The sequence below is a fragment of the Apis cerana genome, linkage group LG3 (assembly GCF_029169275.1).
Source record: "Apis cerana isolate GH-2021 linkage group LG3, AcerK_1.0, whole genome shotgun sequence".
Lineage (NCBI taxonomy): Eukaryota > Metazoa > Arthropoda > Insecta > Hymenoptera > Apidae > Apis > Apis cerana.
Genome location: NC_083854.1, coordinates 13,095,638 through 13,118,875, shown reverse-complemented (window position 1 = coordinate 13,118,875; position 23,238 = coordinate 13,095,638). Strand labels below are relative to the sequence as shown.

Sequence of the window (23,238 nt, the reverse complement as noted above, 5' to 3'; positions counted from 1 at the left end):
TAGTAGCTTAATTCCTTTCTATTCGGTATCCTATAAAAAAATCATATAATTTTTTTTTATTTATTGAACATTACACTATAAAAGAGTTTAAAGAATTGGCATATATTTTTTTTACATTTGCAGTGTAACAACTGTAGTGTAATATACACATTTTTTTTGTAATTTTTAAAATTTCGCATAAGCGCGAATCCAAAACAACGAAATGTTACAAATTCCTAAATGCTTTTTCTTTTATTGACTACATTTAAATGTACATTTAAGCATTCTTGTATTTGCTATTTATAATAACATTCAATTCACTTGCTATTACGTTAATTCCATTCAATTGCAATATATAAATTAAAAATAAGATACATGTGATGTTCCATAAATACAAATTCCATTCAAAACTCCTTTTCTTTATGTATTACTGTCATTTCATCTCTTAAACCTTTTTTTTCTATTTTCTTTTTTATTTCATTTTTAAAAATATTTGGAATAAAATTTTGCCATTATATATGGCAATTTCGAATCAAAATTGATATATTTGATTAAGAATCATCGAATAATGCACGATGTACTGCTCCTAAACTTGGCTGTACATAACTTGAATTAACACTTCTTCTTGATCTGTAAATCATATATATTTAAATTTTACAATTATTAAGCAATAAAATTAATAATCATAATTAATAAAAGAAAAATGCGATTCTATTATAATTCTAATATAATAATAAAATAAAAATCATACTCTGTAAGGGATCTAACAGCTGGTCCAGTTGGATTATTTTTTGGTCGTGGATTTACAAGAAGACATTTCATAGGATGTCCATCTAATTGTCTATTATGATAAGTTTCAACAGCTTTAGTAGCATCCTTTAATGTTTTATAAATTACTTCCGCTGTACCCGGTCGTACTAAGCGGGATACTAACAATTCTCCTACATCCTCGAATAATTCCTAAAAATATATAGATTGTTAAGACAAATAAACTACATATGTTTAATAATTTACCATTATACCTTGATATCTTCTTGAGTGACATTTGCCTGTAAATTCGATACGACAATTCGATAACCAGTCGATTGTGACGATGAACTGGAACTTGTCTTAGATCGAGATAAAACATCCATAGTTCGCGATTTACTCGGAACTGAATCTAATCTTGATTTTACTCCAATGTCTCTATGACTTCTTGAATCGTAATACTTGGAATCTACTGTATCTTCTGCTAATATAGTCCTATAAAAATAATATTAAATTTGAATATTATATATGATAAAATCTAATAAAATAAATAACAAAGTTTGAGAAATCGATAAAAAATTTAAGTACCGCGATTTCGTGCCAAAACTCCAATCTTCTTTATACGAGGGAGATGCAGGTTTTGTCTGAAATCATTAATTATGAATAATCCGAAAGGTAAAAATTGAAAAAACTATATGATAAATTATTGCGATATATCTAACACTTGCCATTGGAAAACGTGCAATAACTTTATAATCTCTTGCTCTCTCACGTTCTCTATCATCGTCAGGTTTGTGAGAAGGTACGATTCTTATTACATTACTGCTTGTTGGTTTTACCCATGTATAAGATGATGCAGGTTTAATACTGAAAGCTGGAGGTGGAGGAGGTGGTGTAGGGGCATATTCGTTACTCACAGTTCTTCTTAAAGGTGCTGTTTCCATCATATAATCTGAAACATATTAAAGATATTAAATAATTTTATAGATTATAGATTGTATCAAATCAATTTTTTATATACCATCGATAAAATCCATATTCATGTTTCCCATATAATGAGAATCTGCAAGTGGAGGTGGCCTATAACCTACTGCTCTTGAAGGTGGTGGCATATAATTGTTTGAAATACTTGGTGGAACATTATGTGGCATGATTGGTGGCATTTTATTAGTGGATAAAGATAATCTTCCATTACGACCTGTTTTCTGAGATATTCCAGGTATCTGTGCTTCTATTTTTTTAAACTGTGATGCACGAATTTTATCTAATTTTAATCTAGCATCGCTTTGTTTAGCAATTTCAGCAAGTTTATCTCTTGCATCTGTAAGTTTTTCCCGATTTTTTTGTATAATTTTAAATCTTGCATCAGTGATTACTTGTGAACCACGTCCCCTTAGCGAACCATTGGCTCTTGCACCTCTATTAGTACCTCTTCGAACGCTATATAAAAAGTATGTAACAAAAAGTATTATAATTTATTTTACATTTTATTATTTATATTAATTCTTTTATATTTTTTATTAGTTCATTTTTGCTTAAATATAATATTATACCGAAATACTAACAATTATACAGATTACAGTTAAATATCAATAAACATATAACAATCAGATCATAATCATTCTTTTCCATTGCAAATAAAATGTATATTTGAAATAAAATAATAAAAAAATACATATAAATAATGATTCATAACGGTATATAAAATATTTCTAAGAAGAAAAAATTAAAAATTTCAAATTATTCACAATAAGTTAAAACTGTTAAGAATAACTTACAATTTAAAACAAATTTTTTTATTAATCTGAGATTATGAGATAAAATTATTGAATTGATGTAATAATAAAATAATTTATAAAAAAAATATCGTTTATCTTTCGAATGGAATGAAAAATGTTTAAAAATATTGGTAGATAATATAAAAAAAAAAGAAATGTTCTTTTTGATAATTGGAGACTTATTTTTTTTAAGGTTATAAAGAAATCAATAACACGACAATCACAGTATAGTTAAATTTACCACTGATTGTTTAAATTTTCTTACCCTCCACCTCTGCTTCTCATTCCTGATGATTTTGATTTTTTAATTATGTCATCTAAACTTAGGCCCACATCAGCCATACCGTAACAATGTAACTACCCGAAACTGACGCGATTCATGAAACCGAAAATATAAGCCACTTTGCACTTAAAGGCATATTTCCATGAAATTATTATATCTGACATAACTATACATTTACTATATATATATACATGTATATTAAATCTACTTTATTATAATATTGTATTCATTTTATATTATTTAAATATATTAATATTATTAAAATTGGAAGGATACACTATGTATTATTAATTTTTAAAAAATTATTTAAGAATGCAATATGATTCATTATTAATTCATAATTTTAACTGTTAAAAAATGATATGTTGAAAAATAATATATAATAATATGTAATAATGTGCGCGTATATATGATACAAGTAAGCGAAACATCGTTATCGATTTTTTAAAATATTTAAATTAATTTAAATATTTAAAAATTTTTAATAAGATCACACGATACAAAATCCAAACTTTTTTCAAAACAATTTGCGATCAATCATACAAACGTGATCGATTCAATAAACAGTTTTATATCTTTATAATATTTATCTTTATAATTTATATTTATTATCATATTAAATTAAATCATATTATCATATTTCGTATTATACATTGTATTCAAAACTTTTTATTCGTATAATTTTATTATTTAATTTATACTTTTCCAATTTAGAAAAATATAGACTTTATGCATAAATATATCTCAAAATATTTTTACCAAATTTTTGCTAACAAAAAGTCTCATTTTTTTAATAATCAAAAATTTACACGAGACTTCTAATAGAGATAAAATATTTTTTCCTCCTATTATGTTTCGCTCTACTTATTCTATATGCATCGAATATATTTTAATTATCCAAATTTGCGCATCTATTAATGTAAATACCATTAATATATTAATAATTATACTAACAAATACTTTTCGCGATAAATTTAATCAGATTCGATTATGATCGAACGTCGAATATATTTAAGAGACATTTAATCAAAATAAAGTGAAAGTGTTTTGAAAAAGCTATTATTTTTATATCGAAATTAAACAAATCAAGTTACATTAAAAAAGTAATTTTACAATCATTAAAATTCCCATTGAACGCTAATTGATCAACTTATTGAAGTTGGTTAAAAGAAAGAAAAAAAAAAAAAGAAAAAAATAAATGCACGATAAAGATAATCAAGAAATAACTAGCTTCAAGAACTAGAATATTCATTTCTTTTTTATAAGTTGGGATTGAAAATATCAAGATCAATTCTTAATATGGTAATATTACATGATGAAGCATATTATAAAAGTCGAATACCGCAACCCGATTTAGGACCTTTTAGAAACTTTTTGCGGTTTCTTTGGGACAGAGAGAGAAAAGCATTTCTCGACAGAACGGCAAAGGAGTGGGGTAATGTTCTTATGACATATAATAATTTACATATATTAAATTTAATATTCAAATAATTAATGACAACGTTGTAATTAAATTTAATATTCGCTATTTCATTTCTGTTCTATATAATAGTTAAATAGTTGCGTATATAAAATAGTCTCTACAAATATCTCATTATTTCCTAAAAATTCAATACGGTTTGGAAAAGATAAAGCTTGATGAAATGACCCTGAAAATTAATGAAATGGTTGATGCATTATTGTATTAATTTAACTGCATCCTGTTTTTCGTATACTTTGTTACGCTACGTAGAGAAAATATGGTCTTCGTTATACGTGTTAATACGAAATATATATATATTTGAAATTTAGGTCAACTAGGATTATTTTATTTGTGCTTTTTTACTATTTTGGGAACCATATTTGCCATACAAATGAAGGTCAGTATAGATTACGTTTCTCAACTGGATAAACCATTTTTTCAATACGTTAATCCAAAATCTGGAAGAGCCTCACGTTTTACCCGATCAACTTTCGGCAGCCCAGGTAATCTTCATTGCTATAGTTCTTGTGCAAAAATTTTTCGAATTAAGTAATCGTTATCTTGTTCTTTATATAACTTTATATAACTTATATAATCGAGAAAATAAATATCGTGTTAATCAATAATAATTGAATTCGTACGAACGCAAAATATTAAGTAAAATTTTTCTAAAGGAATAGTTTTTAAACCAAACAGCATGTCAACTGCATCGCCTATTATTTCGGTGAGTAACTTAACTGGCAACACCAAATCGGAAAGATACGTTCAAGCCATAAATGATTTTTTACAAGGTATTTTATACAAAATAATTGTATTCAATTTCCAATATATTTGCCATATGAGATACTATTACATGATAATGTTGAATGACAAAAAAGAAAATATCTAAAGCACTCGCTGTTTTAGAATACGATAAAAATAGATCAAACTATGATTTGGACTGTCAGAAAAAACATTCGATATCAGGCCATCCTAGAAAATCTTGTTATTTTAACATACACAATCTTGGAATATGCAGCACGCCTCCATATGGTTATACAAAACCTTTAAAACCTTGCGTTCTCATTAAATTTAATAAGGTAATCTCTTTGATTTGAATTTTAATAATCGTAAAATAAACGCGCATATTGTTGTAGAGGTTCGACTGGATCCCAGAATATTATAATTATTCGTCGCATTTGCCGCAGAATATGCCAGAGAGATTGAAGAAAGTGGTACAAAAATCTCACAAGGTTAATCATCATTTTAATTTATCATTTTGTGATAAAATTAAAAAAAAAACGTAGCAATTATTTTCGTTGAACAATTGACAGTAAGTAATATTTTCGAAATATCGAAAAAGATATTTATAATGTATGTTTCATTTCAGCCTTATATTTGGTTGTCGTGCAACGGAGCGAACAACGTCGATAAAGACCATATCGGAGAAATAGAATACATTCCAACTCCTGGATTTCCAGTTGAATATTTTCCATTTACCGGACAACTGGATTATATGTCTCCTATTGTCGCGTTAAAATTCAACAGTTTAACGTGTAAGTTGTAACTTTACTTTACTTTCTTTCGAGAATCGAGTATATAAAAAAATAATTACGTTCCAGTAAATAGATTAGTGACAGTGGAGTGTTACTTATGGGCTCAAAATATCGAGCAACATTCCCGATACTCGTTAGACTTTCAAATAATAATAGGTACGTGAAATAATTATTTTTAACAATTTGGAGAAACATTGATTAAAATTAAAATTTTAAACAGGAGATTAATTTAGCTTGAATACAAAAGTAAATGTGACAAGAATATCAAGAATAAATCTCTTTTGTTGTATTCTTATATAACGAGCTACTGTTACGAAGAAGAAATCATTTCGAAAATTACGGAAGGATAATTGAGATTTATTACTAATTGCCGTATAGAAGAAATAATTTAATTTTTATCATTTAATTCAAATCTAATTCAAGCCACCTTCCGTTCGTGGCCTTTTGACAACAATCTTTCCTCAATGTGTGTAAAATCCAATTTACAGTAAAACGCGATTTACGATATATTTCATGACAAGAAACATACGAGAAATAATGTAACCTTGAATGCTTCTGATTTATACATCATTGCATAATCCTATAGATAAAATCTAATATCTTATATATTAGATTTATATATATACATATATTACGATTAAATATATCGAGATCTCGTGATTTTATATTATTTAAATGAACAAAGTAAAAATGAAAATTAATAAATTGATTTGAAAATATATGTAATGCGAATATTTGTAAGAATAAGCGAGAAAATATGGATTATCAAAAGTATTATATTTATTCTCAAATTACAAATACATACTTTATCTTGAAATCAGATAAAATTATATTTACTTTACTAATTCGTTGGTTTTTAGGTGACGATAAAAATTACAATTTCGAAAAAAAAAGTTGAAACGTGAATTTAAAAATCTTGTCACTCGAAGCAACATCTCGTCGTTGATAAATCGTCGCACGAAGCAATATAAATTCAGTTCTTTATAAATTTAAAAATAAATTGCACGGATATGCATGACACAGAGAAAAATATACGTCGTCTATAAAGAATCAAACGGTATTTTCCATAAACGAGGACATATTGAATCGATATAAACGTGTGTCGATAGCTCTTCGTTACGACTTTCAATGTTCGATCTATTTAAATACTTGTATACACTGGTTTTAAAGTTTAGAATTTAATTTGATAATTTTCAGGGTAAAAAAAAAAAAAAGAAGAAGAACGAGATATCTATGCTCGATTAACACTTAAGATACATATCAGATCTAGAAATAATTTAGATAAGATACGATCGACACGTGATGTTCTAACTAATCGATTGATACGAAACAATATCCGTGGGAATGAGTTTTAGTTGATAGTTAGCTGTGAGTCAGTGCGCCATAAGGCGACGAGTGTCTGACATATCTTGGCGTTTCCCACTACTACTACTCGATCGGTAGACGTAGAACTTCGAGCGGCCCAAGTATCGCTTAGTCTCTCTTCCAGAGACAGAGAGCAGTGAGCTGATTCAGCTCGTGCGGAGTACAATTACTTCGCTGAACGGCCGCTCGACCGTTTGTTTTTCTCACACAGAGACAGTTTCGGTTTGATCGAAAAGTCAAGTTCCAAGTCGGGAAATCGTTGTTCAAAGGTCGAACGAGAGAGTTTTACGAGTGTTGTGAGAGATAGTTGGAGAGAAATGAGTGTGCCGGGCAAACAATTGCAGAATGGTACTTACGAGTTCGATTACAAGCGAGTACCCGAGAAAAAGACGTATTGGAAAGTTCTGCGAGATTTTATTCACGATCCAGTCGAAGGCACTTACTGCGGTCACACGGGAAAGAAATGGGGTAATTATTTCCTTATAATTGAATAATTAAGTGGCCATTCTACGAATGATATTGTTTGTATAGGCGCATGGATAGCATGTGCTTCGGGCTGCAATACCCGCGTTATTTCAATTCGAAATACAAATCGACGAACAATTTTTCAAATTTTTATCCTCCTTGTCATTGATCCAATCGAATTGAATGCACGGATCGAGGATCAAAAATTAGAATTTCCTTTTGTCTTTTATGCTTATCTAAAAAACTGAATTATTATATAGAAATCGAAATATTTCCGATTTTATATTATTATCCGAAATATAAATATATATATATACGTACGGTAATACGTATGTGACAAATTTACATTCGAGGATCATGGTTTGATAACGATAAAAATGATTAAATAAAAATTGAGATGGGATATGTTGCATGAAAAATTGAAAGACACATTCTGTTTCTAGCAGTGTTTAATTGTTATCAATGGCATTGAAACTGTTGTGTGTTCTATATAAGTTACGATAAGAAATTAGGAATTACATTAACCGAACTTCTATATATATATTTATATAGTTTCCATCGAGAAGTCTTAAAGATTATTCAAACTATTTATAACGATACTGTGAATATCTAAACTATGTGAATATACGTATTGTTATTATATATTGTTGATATCATGGTCTGCAGTTTAATGGTCAATGAAATTGAAGATAAATATCGGTTCAAAATAATTGAATGTTTGCAGAGTTTAATTTTTCCTGGTATTACATTTTATGAATTTCAATCAATTTTTATTCGGATAGTCGTAAATTCAAAAATAACGACGCAAAAAATATTTTCGCAAAGAATTTTTATTTTTTTCTTTTTTCGTGTTTCACTTCAATTATATTTTAATAAAAGATAATTAAATATACTCGAATAAAGTGTAATCATTGAAATGAATATTATAAGAATAATAACAATGTATTTTATTTCATCTCGCGGAATAATAATAATTGTATTATGTTGAATTATTATGAGAATTAAGAAAGCGAGGTAAACATTAGGAATGTAGATGTATAAGAATTGAAGGAAGTGGAGGCTTGCTTGAAATATATCGTAGGAGCCCATACCATAACAAAAGTAGTTGTATTATTTATCACTCGAATAGCGAAGATGGAATTTATTCATTCAATGTTTGATAGTAATACGATAAGCAAATGTGTACACGTTGGAATTAAAAAAATTTATTCTCGAGATTTTTATCTGACCGATAGATGATTTTACAAATTTTTTGTTTATTCAAAAAAATGAATCTTACAAGAATCAACGAAAAGATCATATTATTATTAAATATTGATTTCTACGATCATTTCGTATTATCTGTTGCGCGCAAATTTTAAGAAAAATTCTAAAAATTTTCAATCAATCAACGGTCGGTAATGTCAATCAATTTTGATCAATAAAATTTGCGACATGTTTTATTTAAATTTTGTACGAATAAAATTTAATAAAACGAAAAAATTGCTTTGAGGAAAAAAATTCCAGCTGGATATATATGAGTAAGGAAAATATAAAGGAAAAATATGGATGTATTAAATGCAGATAGATGTGTTAAAATCGAATTAAGACCGCTTACTCATTACGTTTTTAAATGATATGCATGCGATTTATTTGTTTCTATTTTTGTACAGGAAATAACGACACGGAATCAAATCATATCGTTTCGCGTGTTATTCTATCGAGAGATATACAAAATAAGATATACAACGTATATTCCAAATATTTGAATGTATCATCATTGTTTATAAATATATAGATTCGTGAACACGTAAATAATTATTTCTACTTCGATTATACTGATTTTTACTTTTTATTTCTATCTTTTATATCACAAACGATGTATCGCTTTATTGTATACACAAATCCATAGAAAATGTAATACATTACAAAATACTAAACTTTCTATTTCTTCAACTTTCAATTACGAAAGCCTCGAAATTCAACGTTAGCCTTGAAATATTTCAGTTTGATCAAATTCTCTTTTTTTGTATAATAAAAAAGAAAGAGGGAGAAATAGAGAAAGTGAATGGATAAGGATGCAAGAAAGAGAAAGAATGAGATTAGAACGGAAGTATCTTCTCTTAGGATTTATTGATATTAATGCTTCTAATAGTGGTAAGAGTTTGTGACACACTTGTGAAGTCTATTTAAAATATTATATCATAAATACTATTTATGCATTTTTCTATTATTAGATTATAATACATATATATATATACATATTTATAAATATGATAAGAAAAAATATATATATTCGAAGAAAAGAAATAATTTTTTCAAAAGAGAAAAGATTTCGAAATTGCAATTACCTTGAGGAAACAAAAAGATTCTTTACTTACGTTTTTTACAATTTAACACGTATACGTAAATAAATGTATAAAAGATAAGGAAAATTTTGTGTTTTTTAAACGTATATAATTTGCACATTAGCACATTTACAATGCCGAACGTGTAAATGGTCACACGAGTGTCAATGTCGCTAAATTCGGTCGATGAATAATAATGAAAAACGAGTTTATGAAAAGCAAAAAAAAGAGAAAAAAAATAGGAAGTCATTTTAATTGCTTAAATTGCCATAAATCTATATAATATACGTGTAAATTTGCTAATTGATCAATGGACAAATTTATTCTTTCTCGTTCACAAAAAAAAAAAAAAAAAATTAAAAATTACGAGAGATTGGTTTTCGAAATTAGATGATATTATTTATAGATTGGTTACGACTGCGATATAAGGTCGATAATATACGAAATTTATTGTATCGATATTAACGCAATATTAAAATAGAGAACGTAAAATACGAATGTGTATTTTATATATATAAATATTTTTAAGGATTAATAAATTGTTGCGATCGGATTTTCTCGTTTCACTTAACTAAGACAGGGATACGAATTGGTAAATGTTTCGTTACACGTATGATGTACACGTGTAATTGTATAGTTTCCTGTAGAACAGGTTAAACCACTGTGATAAATATGAAATTCTGAAGTATATATATATATATAGCACAATAATATATGCATTAATCTCGTTATATTTTCAAAACTTTTTGAAACAAAAATTCTAAAATATTATTTATAGTATCCATTGAAACGTGTAATTTAATTTGGAATTATCGTAATTAATAATACCAATGATTAAACATTTCGTCGTATCAATTATTATTAACAAGTTGCTGTATTATTTAGGAAGGAAAGCTTAGAAACTTTTCAGCATTCGCGTTGCATGAAAAATGAATATTGGTCGAAAAATTGATCGCGATCAAGAGGCAGAAGCAGCGTATACTACTCTTAAAAAAGGAACTATATTTAGACCGGACTTTGGCACAGTGCCCACGCTTTAAATATTTTCCTTTCAATCGTTGAAATGGAGAAAATTTTCGAGGACGTGTGATTTTATAATCAGATATATGCGAATTAAGGCCCGTTTCACCGTGAAATCGAAAGTTGAAATTATTTTTGCATTTTTCACCAGTTATCGAGCGTTCACACGTGACGCATCAAATTATGGGGGATTTATATTAAAGTGTAAACGGGAAGCGAATAAAATTGAAACTCGAAATTGCAGTGGTATAAATAATATATCATTTATCATTAAATACGTTTAATTTTTTTTTTTTTTTACTTTATTCCAGCCATCACCGGAGCATTCTATACTTGCTTCTTCAGCGCGTTGGCATTGCTCTTTGCTGTTTGCATGAAAGGATTGTTAGCTACGTTAAATTACGAAAAACCAAGATGGATTCTTGAAGAAAGTTTAATAGGAACCAATCCAGGTAAACTTACGTTGATATATAGATTGAAAAAAAAATAAAATAAAATAAACGAACGATTTAATTTATCTCTTAAATCATGCTGCTCGTGAAAACCGAATATTGAGTTCGAAATATAAGCGAGAATGGTAAGTGGAAAATATTTTAAAAACGAAAATATAATTTTATCTATCTATTTAAATGTAATATATTATTGCTCATTTAAGAAGCGAACAAAAGCATGATCTTTGCAGCGTTATGATAAATGATTATGAATTGATTGATTCATCAAAATATGCATCTATCTATACATGACATTAACTATACATGTATATAATCTACGTCTAAGATAGATGGAAATGAAACTAAGCAAGAACAAAAATAAAAATAATGTTTTTAAGATAGTGTAATAAATTAATTATTTTAAATTAATTATTTCGCTAATAAAAAATAAAATAAAATTTTTGTTTGCTCAAATAGGCTTAGGATTTCGACCGATGTCTAATAACGCTGATGAACGATCCTTAATTTGGTACAGTTCATCGGATCCTAGTTCCGTACAGAAGTGGACAGGGCTGTTAGATACGTTTTTAGAAGGTAAATTATTACTAATCATTGCAATATGTTTTAATTTATATTTCTTAATTAAATATTGGTCAAGGAGAAAATACTTTATCCATTTTTTACAGAATATATTAATTCGTCGTTGTTGCCAAACGGTGGCAGAAATCAGCAAATTTGTAATTACAATACACCGGTTAAACCAGGACACGTTTGCGCGGTTGAGGTAAACAACTGGGGCCCTTGCTCGCCTAACCACCAATATGGTTTCAATAATTCTGCTCCTTGCATCTTCATTAAACTGAACAGAGTATGTCATGACTTCACTACTCGTTTATTTTTGTCGATAATTGTTAACCTTCTTTCTTTTATCTTCACTCGTCGATCGCATAATATAATAATGTTTTTAATTTTCAGATATACGGTTGGATACCAGAATATTACAACGACACCGAAAATTTACCCAACGAAATGCCAGCTGATCTCGTTGAACATATTAAATCTACCAACAGTTCATGGGTTAGTTAGTCGGTCAGTTAATTATATCAGTCGATATTTAAAAACAATGATAACAATAGTATCGTATACATTGTTATTGCTCGACGGATAAATAATAAAATTCTTTAAATAATATCAAACGTTTATATTAATTGCTACGTAATAAATATATACTTTAAAAATAGAAGTGATTTAAGGAGAAAACACTTAAAAATAGTTAAAAATGAAATTTGATATTGTGATATTTTCTAGCTGCATACGCTACTCTCTTTTTTGTTTTTACAGTTAAATACCGTATGGGTATCCTGTAAAGGTGCAAATCCTCATGACAACGAAGATATCGGTGAATTAAATTATTATCCCGAAAACCATGGATTTCCAGGATATTATTATCCGTATCAAAATATCCCTGGTTATTTAAGCCCTGTCGTTGCTGTGCACTTCCTACGACCGGCAAGTAAGTGAATTAAATCTCTTTGATCGATTTATAAATATGGAAGTAATACAGTCCAGCTAAAACTAATAAAATCCAGAGAATTACAACACGATTACCGCGGTGTTATCGAGTAAACAATTTTAAAATTACATGCACAAGTTATGGAAGAATTACACGTATTTATGAATATTAACTTTTTACGAGCAAATTTCATTACAACTTGTAATCTTAAAAAGAATATTTTATTATTTTCAACGAGGAAGAAATTGAATTAAAAATTACCAATCATTTTTTTAGGAAATAAAATAATCAATGTCGAATGTCGAGCTTGGGCAAAGAATATAAAATATATGACGTCTCAGTATCAACAGCATGGCATGGTACATTTTGAACTTATGATCGATGAATGATAGTTATTGCATTTCTGTATAGAAATAAAATCTTGTACCTTCGGATACAAAAATATCTGCAGAATAATGTGGACAACGGGGACGAAAGATGTGGTAAATTTGAAGAAAACAATCAACGAAACTTTGGTAAACGAGAAATAAAAATAAACATATTCGCTTTTTTAATAGGTCCATAAAAAAATTAAAGACGTAATAAGATTAGACGTAAAGTCAGAAAATGCTGTTTACTCGATCCATTGAATTCACCATGAAACTATTTCGATTTCGTGATTGTGTTTATTGTTAAATGTTGGCGAAAATTACTGTAAAATAAAATAATTATTAATCATTGGCACTTATTATAATTATAAAAGTCAAATATAAGACACTATCACTGAATAACGTTAAAATAATAAATGTCTTGTTTACGTATTCTAGGAGACAAAAAATATATATGTATAGCTACTGGTACTTATTACAATATTTCAAATAGTGGAGAGTTTGTTTTTCTATTAAAAATTCCAACAAAAGAGAAAGTATGATTTAGAAATACAAAATTCATGATTAAAGAAATTATACAAATTTAATAATATTTATAACCCGATTAAACATAATCATGATACAAGAAAGAATGCATATATGTAATATATACAAAATATCAATTTCTTTCATTTTTTTTTTTTTTATGATTTATTATGATAAATAGCAAAACGTAAAAAAAAAAAAAATATGTTATTACTTTGTTATTTTTTTTAATGTTGATTATTTATATGGGATTACATACATATATATATATTGCAAACAAATAATTTCTAAGTGACGAGTAAATTTTAAGTGAAATGATATAAAATTTGAAATCAATTTTTGTAATTTTTATTTAAACAATACGCATAATTTCGTCGATGAACAATTATTTTATTGCAAATTATTTGCTTATGAAGAAAAAAAATATACATGTGAGATATATACTATTAAATTTGTTCTTTAAACTAGAATAATAAATCTAAAAACAAAAAATATTATATTTGAAAATAATCAAGTATTTATTAATTTTTTCACTAATATTTTTATTATAATCATTATTGGATATATATACATGTGTATATATATATATATAAAATTTACAATAGTAAATAAATATTTTCTCTTTCGCTTGAAACATATATATATATATTACTAATAGCACATTTGTATATAAACAAATAATTAAATTTATTCAAAAGTTGAGAAAAAATCGAAGAGTCTTTTGGGATCTAAAAACTGTAGTATTCAAAATGATATACATATATAACTTGATATATTATACTTAGATATAGGTACTTATTAAATTGATGTACTTATGTCATTTATAGTACTCTCAAACAAAATAATGTTTGAAAAGTAGTTTAAGTTGACAAAAATAATTATGTACCTCACTATATAAATAAAAATAATTTTAAAAAGTAAACAAATTTTAGATAACAATAATATAAAGTTAAAAATATAATTCTATTTCACTAAATTAATCGAAAATTCAAAAATTTTTATATGCAGAAATATATTTATAAATTATATAAAAAAAGTAATAGTCAAATAAACAATCATAAAATTTATTTACGATTAATTACGAATTTAAAAAAAATTTTTCCAATTTTTTTACTAAAAAAAATTAACTTAACTTCAGGTTCGCATATTAAGAATAAATTTGATTTTACTAAACAACATGATTTGCAATAAATAAGACAAATACGTGATACAAACACATATATACTTGATATCATAATAATAAAGAAAATTATAAAATTTATTTATTTATTTAATTATTTATTTATTATGGCGTTTATATTTATTTAAGGCGTTTCAGAAAAAAATTAATGTTTTTTCTTCTATAAAACGATATTTTATTTTTTTAGCTCAATTGAAATATTTTCAAAATAAGAAATAAGAAATTTTTAGATTTCTGATTTTGATATATTGTAACACTATAATTTAATTTTGTGATATTCGCATTTAATTTGCATTAATATAATATAAATTATATCCTATAAATCATTTATTTGAATATGTTAATTTAATTTTCGATGGAAACCATTTTCAAAAACGATTTATTTGCAATTTAAATTTCAAATTAATTTATATATATATATATATAAAAGAAACAATAATAAATGAAATGTATATTTTTATTATATTTATCAATTTGATGTTAAAAATATAATAATAATGATATAATATATTTACAAATATATTATTTTAAAATATATTTACAAATATATTCATCTGATATTCTTAAAATATTCATATCTTCATTTATAATGTTTTTAAAGAATTAAGATATTTTTAAAAGTTATACAAAAATTTAATGAACTTCAGAAAATATTAATTATATAATAGAAAAATAATATCAATAAATGCCAATAACTTGCCATTATAAAAATATCTATAATAATAGTTTATTATTTTGTTACAATTTTGAACAATAAATGCACTGATCGATTGAAATAATTGCAATTGCATTTAAACATAAAACATAAAACATGAAAAAAAATTTATTAAGATTGAATAATGAATAGTGAAAATTTAATTTCTGAAATAAATTTTCTCAAAGAATTTATTATTGACAAAAGAGATTTTTAAGTCTTTCCTTTTCAAAATATTATTTTAAATAAATGATAAAAATGATAATTTAAAAGAAGATAGTCTTAACTATAAAAATATATGTATACACAATTATAATACATTTACATATTTCAGAAGCAATATATATATAATGTATATACAAAGATAAGAGATATATATCATCTCTGTTACTTTGTTTATTAAGAGATCTATTTTCAATAGATATAATGAGTTTTCATGATAAAGAAAAATACCAAATTTGTAATTAATTATATCTAAATCTTACATCATTTTTTATGCTAATCAATTTTTGTCCAATTATATCTGAATATTTGTAAGACACTGTATTTATTCGTTCGTTTTAAATATTGATCTCAATTATTTATAAGATGTATATCTAATTTATAAAAATCATTATTCGAATCAAAATTAATGTAGGATCAAAAATTTTTGAACCGAAATTGAAGAATCTGAAGTAAGATAAAATTTCTGCATTAATTATAAGTTAATTATACAATTGAGAATATAATATAAATACGAAATATTATATTCAGCTACAGTACCGAGAAAAAACGATAGTCTATATTTATTATTAAAATTTAATTGTAAAATATACAATTACGAATAAAATGAGATTGTCTTCACATACAAAATAAATATACAAAGTAAATATATTCTTTTTCTTCATAAAGTCATTCTTTTTATCTAATAAAAGTAAGATATGAACATAAAACGGTAAAACAAAAGTTTCAAATTTTATATTTTCCCTCGATACGTAGAAATTTAATAGATATCGGATTTTCAATGGTACAAACATCAAAAATCCATTTAACTTTGTACTTGATGAAAGTTTCTTCCACATTTGGCAGCGGTCATCGATTTCTAACGACTTGGTAAATCGTTTTAAAAGTATTTAGCTATGTGGAAGAGTGAGAAAACGTGAGATTCGCTTTGAATTTCTGTACGCTAACAAAGGAGAGACCAGAGAAACGTATGTAGACGATGTTAATCTATCATCAATTCGAAATGGACTACGCCCATTTTGTCATGGCGGCTATGTTTTATGTTTCTCGCCCACGCCTTGCACTCTACGTTTATTAAAATTCCAGCTGTAACAAAATATATATATTTTTTTTTTAGATCATTCTTTTTTCCCTGCGCAAAAGCATTCATAGAATTATTATTCGTATAGGTATAAAATTCTTCGATATTAACAGAACTTTTAAAACCGATCTTAATTTTTGTGTAACATATTTATTTCGAACACTTACTGCGAGGACGGACGAAATGAACAGCTACCAAAGGACTGAGGTAACCCTCTGAATTTTCAAAAGGATAAAAATAACCAGGGAATCCTCTTCGTGGGATATATTCAATTGGTCCTATGTTTTCTTGATCTGCTGGATTCTCTCCTTCGCAAGATACCCAAATTGTGTCAAGCTGGTAAGTATTTTTTAATCCAGTGATGTGCTCTTTGAGATCGATCGGCATGTTTTGAGGTAAGGAATTCGTGTCGTTATAAAATTCTGGTTTCCAACCGTATATCTAAAAATTAATTAGACGAACATTGATCTTAATTCTTAATTAAATTCCTAACGTTAAAACGTTTTATTACTTCATACATATTTTTAGAAAAGTTACCTTATTAAGTTTAAGAAATATACATGGAGCGGATTTATGGTAATTATATTTATTCTCTTTAGTACAAGGATACCAATTTTTAACGTCGACATCGCAGACTTTGCCAGGAGGTGGTGGTTGATTGTAATCACATTTATTGATATTTGCACCAAGACCAGGAATCGAACCTGGCGTTATGTAATCTGAAAAATTAATCTTGTCATTAGTTGAGTTGCACATATACATGAAGCTTACACTACTTACTCATATAATCTCGATACTTTACCTTTTAAAAACGATTCCAGAGAATCGATCCAATATTTAAAATTCTCGCTATCGGTTCCTCTGTACCAAATTAACGTACTTTCTACGTTCTCTAATGGTGGTTGTGGTCTAAATCCTAATCCTACGAATAAAAGTATGAAATAAAGAATATTCGTGCGTGAAATATTCATACGTAAAATATACAATTTACCAGGATTCGTTCCGATTATTGAACGTTCTAATTGCCATCTCGGTATCCTTGGATCCAACGTTTGAAAAAATCCCCAAAAACAAATTGCAACCAGTGCGGCTAGTACCCCGTAAAATATCAAGTAGAACAATCCTATTTTACCTGGAAATAAGTAAAAAATTTTTCGTTTATTTCGTTTTGTTTATTCTTCCAAATTTAAAATGATTATAAAAAAAAAAAGCTTTTTCATATTTCAATTCAAGTGATAAAAAATCGTTGGAGAAATCTTTTATAATTCATAAATAAATAAAGAAAGTTCGTCGTCACTGGTTGGGCAAAGGATTAAAACGCAATCCGTTTTTAAAGTTATTCAATGAAAAATAAATGATAATAATTCGATAATAATTTGATAGTGGCAAAAGGGTTAAAGTTCTTGCTACCAGAGTGTTACTCAAGAGGTCATTTTAGCGGAGAATGGAATCCGAGAAGCGACCTTGCGAGACATTGAATCGGTACATAATTGAATTGTTCCACTTGACCACACGCTTGAATCTTTCTTTGAATTGAGGCAGCGATTAATGTAATTAACCTATATTACATAGCGTACCACCACGCGCCGATTAATTCCATTAGATCTGCCAGACGTCATCGTATCGTAAAAAATCATTGAGATTAATTCTCAACATTTTTTACATTAGCCAGCGCAGATTTTTCTAATGGTAATTCTCGAATAACTTGGCACAAAAATTATACGTACACACAGATAGAACCCGTCTTCTAAAAATCAATAATTTTTATTACAGCAAAGATGTTATCTCGTTTTATTTTGTGCAGGACACACAAAGTGATCAACGGTTGATGGTACTGAACTGAAACGGAAATGATTAAAGGATATAATAGAAGGAATTTTCTTATGGTAAGCTTTTAATCTACAAATTTTCCCGATACGTGTGGTTAGAAAACTAGTAACATCCCTCGAATATTATTGATATCTGTAATATTGAGTAACGGAGGACGCGTGTTCGTTTTAGAAATGATTGAAAACATTTTCTATTATGTTGAATAAATAATTTCATTCTTCTATCAATTTTCCAATGAGTTTCGAATCTTTTATTGTGTCGAATGGTAAAACAATTTTTTGATTAATCGGGCAAATTAGCTTTAGTATTACAAAGAAAGAAAGGCAATAAGCGGAATCTTGACAGTTAACTACTGTATTGTATTACAGCTATGGATGCACGCAATGCGATATTCGCGATATCATATATACTCTGCGGAAGGATGAGAATATATATACTTACATGTATATAAAAACCATTTAAAAACATTTATCGAAAAAAAATTACATCTTAACATGATTCGAATTTAAAACAGATCTGTTACTGGACAATGTACTTTATTATCCGCGCATACCTGCACGTCAATTATCTTTTTTATTTATGTAATTCCATTTATTTTTAAAAATTAAAAAAAAAAAGACGAAGAATTCTAACGACGAAGAATTTGCCGAGCAAAGAAGAAAGTTATCAAACTTGTTATTCTTACGCGATTAATTTTATAAATTTTCGGGAGATGCTGAACGAAAGCTATGATATGTATTGTCGCGTGGGTGTACCCTTCGGAATGGCCCTAAGTTACATAATGCCGTAATGCCTCCATTTAACGCCAATTGACCTCGTTGTACGCGTTTGCGCTAAAGGAAGTTTAACAATTGCCATTCAACCGAGCAAACCGTTGTGTCCACCGCGAATTAGCCGCGGTTCGCGCTTCCGTCTTTTTCTCTCTTTTCTCTCTTTCCTTGTCATTATCCATTATTTTGACTAAACCAATCGGAAGGATAAACATATGCACGTCGAACATGGTAACGTCAAGTTTCTTTTCCATTCTGCTTAATTAAGATCAATCAAAGTATATCATAGATATTGAAAGGAAACAATGTAAGGATAATCGGCCAATTTCAAGGTTAGGATGAATCGAAGGATATAGTATTCGAACAGCGAATGTAATTTGCAAAAAAAACAAACTGTAAAGCTGCGATAGGCTTCTGAGCTAATAAAAAGAAGATGTAATCTCACGATTCTCTCTACCTTCCTATGCATTTTTGTAGGTCTTCTATTTACTATTGAAATAGTCGGAAGCATACGCACGCGTGCATACGCATACATTCAACTAATCGTAACATGATATTCTATGGATTATTTTTCAAGAAGACCAACCACGTTGATGCATTAAGATAAATTTATGTACGAAGTCATTTATATTTTTTTTATTATTTAATACTCATACGGATATTTAATTAGTGTAGACAAAGAACAAAGAATAAAAATTATATTATTAAAATGAATGATTGGTAATATCTGGATATAAATCTATAGTTTGCCTTCTAAAAACTATTAAAATAAATATGAGTGGAATTGTATTGAAAATTAAAAATTAGCGATATTAATTGTCAATATACATTACACATAATGTATTTCCCTTTCAATATGATATGCTGTTCTACACCCTCTCATAGGGTGTGTTTTCAATTGTTGCCATAACAACGTAATAATTGATGTATATAAATAATATAACATAAATTTTTCATATTCTATCATTTGTAAATGATAGAAAGATGAACATATAAATATAAAATATAAAATATTTATATATAAAAAGATAAGTGAAAAAGATAGATTGAGAATAATTAATATGAAATAGATCATCATAATAAAATTATAATTTTTATTAATGGAATTACTATTATGAATAATAAAAAAACAAATTATAATATTATTTATAGTTAAAAAATTCCTGAGACAGATTTATAAATCATTTATTTATATTTTTAACATTGAATATTTGTAGAAAAAGAAATTAAAAAATAAAAATAATTGAAACTCTTTTTATATTCATCATATGCAAATTCATAGTATTAAAAAAAAATATTAATTTATATTATTAGCTTTTTTAATAGTAAATTTTCTGTATATATTTGTGTGTATATATAGATACATAGATACATAAATTATATAATATTAATATATTTATGCAAAGAAAAAATATTTACATGAAGACTATGAATATTACATGCATTTTTTATTTCTAATGATATTATGAAAAAATATATGTAATGTAAAAATATTACGTAAAAATATATAAAAACAAGATGCATAATTTAATTAATTACTTCAAATTTTCAATGTTAATGTTAAAATAAAACTAAATAGATTTTCAATTGTGCTACGTACAAATTTTATTTAAATTTTAAGTAGATATATATTTCTTTTTATTGAAAACAAACATTTTTTTTTTATATAAAAATTATATATATAAGCATGTAGAATAATTCTCTGAAACTCTTAAATCTTCGAACGAGACGCCACTTTTCTCTATCCGAATTAAAATTTTTTAATCTCCTATTAATTCATATTTTACAAGCACTAATTTTTTAATTTTTCATATTCATAAAATAAATATATATCTATTAATTAATCGAAGTAGCAATCAAAGTACAAATTCACTATTCATATTCTTATTTGCTATTTTTATTCACCTATCTAGAAAATAGTTATCGAGATAGGTTAGATCCTTTCTTTCTCAAGATTTTTTTTGTAAAGTTAAATAAAAGTATAAATGTAATATAATATATAAATAATTATATACTTTTGTTTTATGTATAATCAGTATAATATATAATATAATATATAAATTATATTATATACTGATTATATACTGATTATAATCTTATTGATTATACATAAATACAAAAGTATTTTTAAAAAGTCGCATTTTTCACTTTTATTAATTAATATTCTATAATATCTGTAATATTCTATAATTAACAATGATAATAAAATAAAATAAAATTATAATATATAGAAATCTTTTGATTCAACGTTGTTTACGTGTGGCATTTATTGAAAATATTTATTATAGACTTTACGAAATATATATTTTTTATGTTTGTTAAATATGTATATTCATTCGTATATATTTATTGACTCGTATATAAAATTAAAGTAAAATGCTCTCAAAGCATCGATTAGAAGAATCAATTGATTATTGCTTCGATTTTAATTCAAAGTTGAGCAAATGATCAATTTAAATTTCGATTAATCATCGATCGGATATTCCAACTTACCCCAACTACTAGCTGTTCTGCCTAAAAAGGCACCAGTTTCACGATTGTAAATAAAAGTCTTTAAAGACTGGCTGGTTGACATACTCGGCGGTTTAAGATAAGGATTTGCCATCTCCGGAGTGACCATTTTCGAATCCTTGCTGACCATTGTGTTCCCAAGTGAAAGACTTTATACAAGATTTACGCACTAGTCACGTTTTTAGATTTTCGAAATTATAATATGGCAAATGCACGTATATAATCCAAAATGAAACAACACGATCGACAACACCTGCACCGAACTGTGAGTTCTTCGAAGTCGGCTAACAGTTTCTCCACTGCCGACAGTTGGTTGTCCAGCGCCACCAGGTTGACTGAACACGCTATGTCCGTGCAGACTTCTTCTCCATCTCGTTCTCTTCTATTATTTTCTTGCCACTTTCTCTTTCTCTCTGCCCCTCCTTAAGCCCCCACCATCGTCATCAAACCGTCCATTGCCATGACGTGTCGATTGTACACGTATATAAAATGCTATAGTAGTGTAATCCATCCTCATCAGTGTGTTGGTTTCATGGTGTTGTTATGCTCCAAGCGATAATTTCATGGGAATTTTCCTAGAAATATTACGTATGATTACGATTGATCGAATTTCTTAATCTATACTATAAAATTGAAATTTCATTAATTTTTTAGATAATTTAAAATTACAACATAGCCTATTATAATAATGGTACAATAAAACTATGTTCTCTCATGCCACGCCTATGTACAATCTCTTTGTCTCTGTTGTATTCAAGTTACAATGACGTGAATAATACTTATGTGAGTAGTGAACAGGTTTTCGGCTGTTCAAACCGACGCATATGAAGATTTCAATGCTCGGTAGTAATTTGACATTTGAATTACACCTACAAATGTTATACTTCCTTTGTTCTTTAAATTATGACTAATACTTGAATAAATGAGTAAAATTATTTTAAAAGATTATACATTTAAAGAATTATTTTTTAAAATCGAAAATTTCAAAAATCTAAATTTCACTTTGATTAATTTATAAAAGAGATTAATTTTACATGATTGTATGAAATAATTTTTTTTACAAAGTAATATAAATTGGTGTCAATGTTATAATATTATTTAACAATAACAAAGAAATATTTTATAATTGTTATAAAATTACATTTTTTTTTA

The 23,238-nt window shown here is 26.9% G+C and overlaps 3 protein-coding genes across 5 annotated transcripts; 1 reads left to right on the top strand and 2 right to left on the bottom strand.

The window, feature by feature from the left end:
* Positions 1 to 86: 86 nt before the first annotated feature.
* On the bottom strand, positions 87 to 3,233 carry LOC108001080 (uncharacterized). Its single transcript, XM_017061920.3, has 7 exons — positions 2,770 to 3,233; positions 1,748 to 2,166; positions 1,455 to 1,678; positions 1,315 to 1,370; positions 1,002 to 1,221; positions 731 to 939; positions 87 to 609 (listed from the first exon to the last, which is right to left on the bottom strand). Exons 1-7 carry the CDS (start codon positions 2,844 to 2,846, stop codon positions 531 to 533), a joined length of 1,284 nt encoding a protein of 427 aa, XP_016917409.1. The 5' UTR covers positions 2,847 to 3,233; the 3' UTR covers positions 87 to 530.
* An 838-nt stretch (positions 3,234 to 4,071) lies between these two features.
* LOC108001110 (sodium/potassium-transporting ATPase subunit beta-2) lies at positions 4,072 to 13,622 on the top strand. Of its 3 annotated transcripts, none has more exons than XM_028668332.2 (13): positions 4,072 to 4,222; positions 4,579 to 4,752; positions 4,924 to 5,040; positions 5,156 to 5,328; positions 5,386 to 5,481; positions 5,619 to 5,784; positions 5,851 to 5,940; positions 11,273 to 11,413; positions 11,870 to 11,986; positions 12,079 to 12,260; positions 12,368 to 12,469; positions 12,734 to 12,905; positions 13,182 to 13,622. In XM_028668332.2, exons 1-13 carry the CDS (start codon positions 4,087 to 4,089, stop codon positions 13,292 to 13,294), a joined length of 1,779 nt encoding a protein of 592 aa, XP_028524133.1. In that variant the 5' UTR covers positions 4,072 to 4,086; the 3' UTR covers positions 13,295 to 13,622. The 3 variants fall into 3 exon arrangements, 2 of the variants coding, with proteins under 2 accessions (XP_028524133.1, XP_061929121.1); XR_009829277.1 differs by lacking the exon at positions 4,072 to 4,222 and having other exon boundaries at positions 4,626 to 4,752; positions 13,182 to 13,387; positions 13,463 to 13,622; XM_062073137.1 differs by lacking the exons at positions 4,072 to 4,222; positions 5,851 to 5,940 and having other exon boundaries at positions 4,626 to 4,752.
* Positions 13,623 to 15,674: 2,052 nt separating this feature from the next.
* LOC108001104 (sodium/potassium-transporting ATPase subunit beta-2) lies at positions 15,675 to 22,893 on the bottom strand. Its single transcript, XM_017061966.2, has 6 exons — positions 22,069 to 22,893; positions 17,967 to 18,107; positions 17,778 to 17,897; positions 17,513 to 17,694; positions 17,143 to 17,416; positions 15,675 to 16,980 (listed from the first exon to the last, which is right to left on the bottom strand). Exons 1-6 carry the CDS (start codon positions 22,214 to 22,216, stop codon positions 16,877 to 16,879), a joined length of 969 nt encoding a protein of 322 aa, XP_016917455.1. The 5' UTR covers positions 22,217 to 22,893; the 3' UTR covers positions 15,675 to 16,876.
* Positions 22,894 to 23,238: the final 345 nt, after the last annotated feature.

Excerpts from the sequence above, each read along its gene's own strand:
- LOC108001080 (XM_017061920.3), bottom strand. The coding sequence starts at position 2,846 with ATGGCTGATGTGGGCCTAAGTTTAGATGACATAATTAAAAAATCAAAA. Across the intron at positions 1,222-1,314 it reads AGTTTTGGCACGAAATCGCG|GACTATATTAGCAGAAGATA; the intron begins GTACTTAAATTT and ends TTATTTTTATAG. Across the intron at positions 610-730 it reads GCTGTTAGATCCCTTACAGA|ATCAAGAAGAAGTGTTAATT; the intron begins GTATGATTTTTA and ends TATGATTTACAG.
- LOC108001110 (XM_028668332.2), top strand. The coding sequence starts at position 4,087 with ATGGTAATATTACATGATGAAGCATATTATAAAAGTCGAATACCGCAA. Across the intron at positions 4,753-4,923 it reads ATCAACTTTCGGCAGCCCAG|GAATAGTTTTTAAACCAAAC; the intron begins GTAATCTTCATT and ends ATTTTTCTAAAG. Across the intron at positions 12,261-12,367 it reads TCTTCATTAAACTGAACAGA|ATATACGGTTGGATACCAGA; the intron begins GTATGTCATGAC and ends TTTAATTTTCAG.
- LOC108001104 (XM_017061966.2), bottom strand. The coding sequence starts at position 22,216 with ATGGTCAGCAAGGATTCGAAAATGGTCACTCCGGAGATGGCAAATCCT. Across the intron at positions 17,898-17,966 it reads AATAATCGGAACGAATCCTG|GATTAGGATTTAGACCACAA; the intron begins GTAAATTGTATA and ends TTTTATTCGTAG. Across the intron at positions 16,981-17,142 it reads TCATTTCGTCCGTCCTCGCA|CTGGAATTTTAATAAACGTA; the intron begins GTAAGTGTTCGA and ends ATTTTGTTACAG.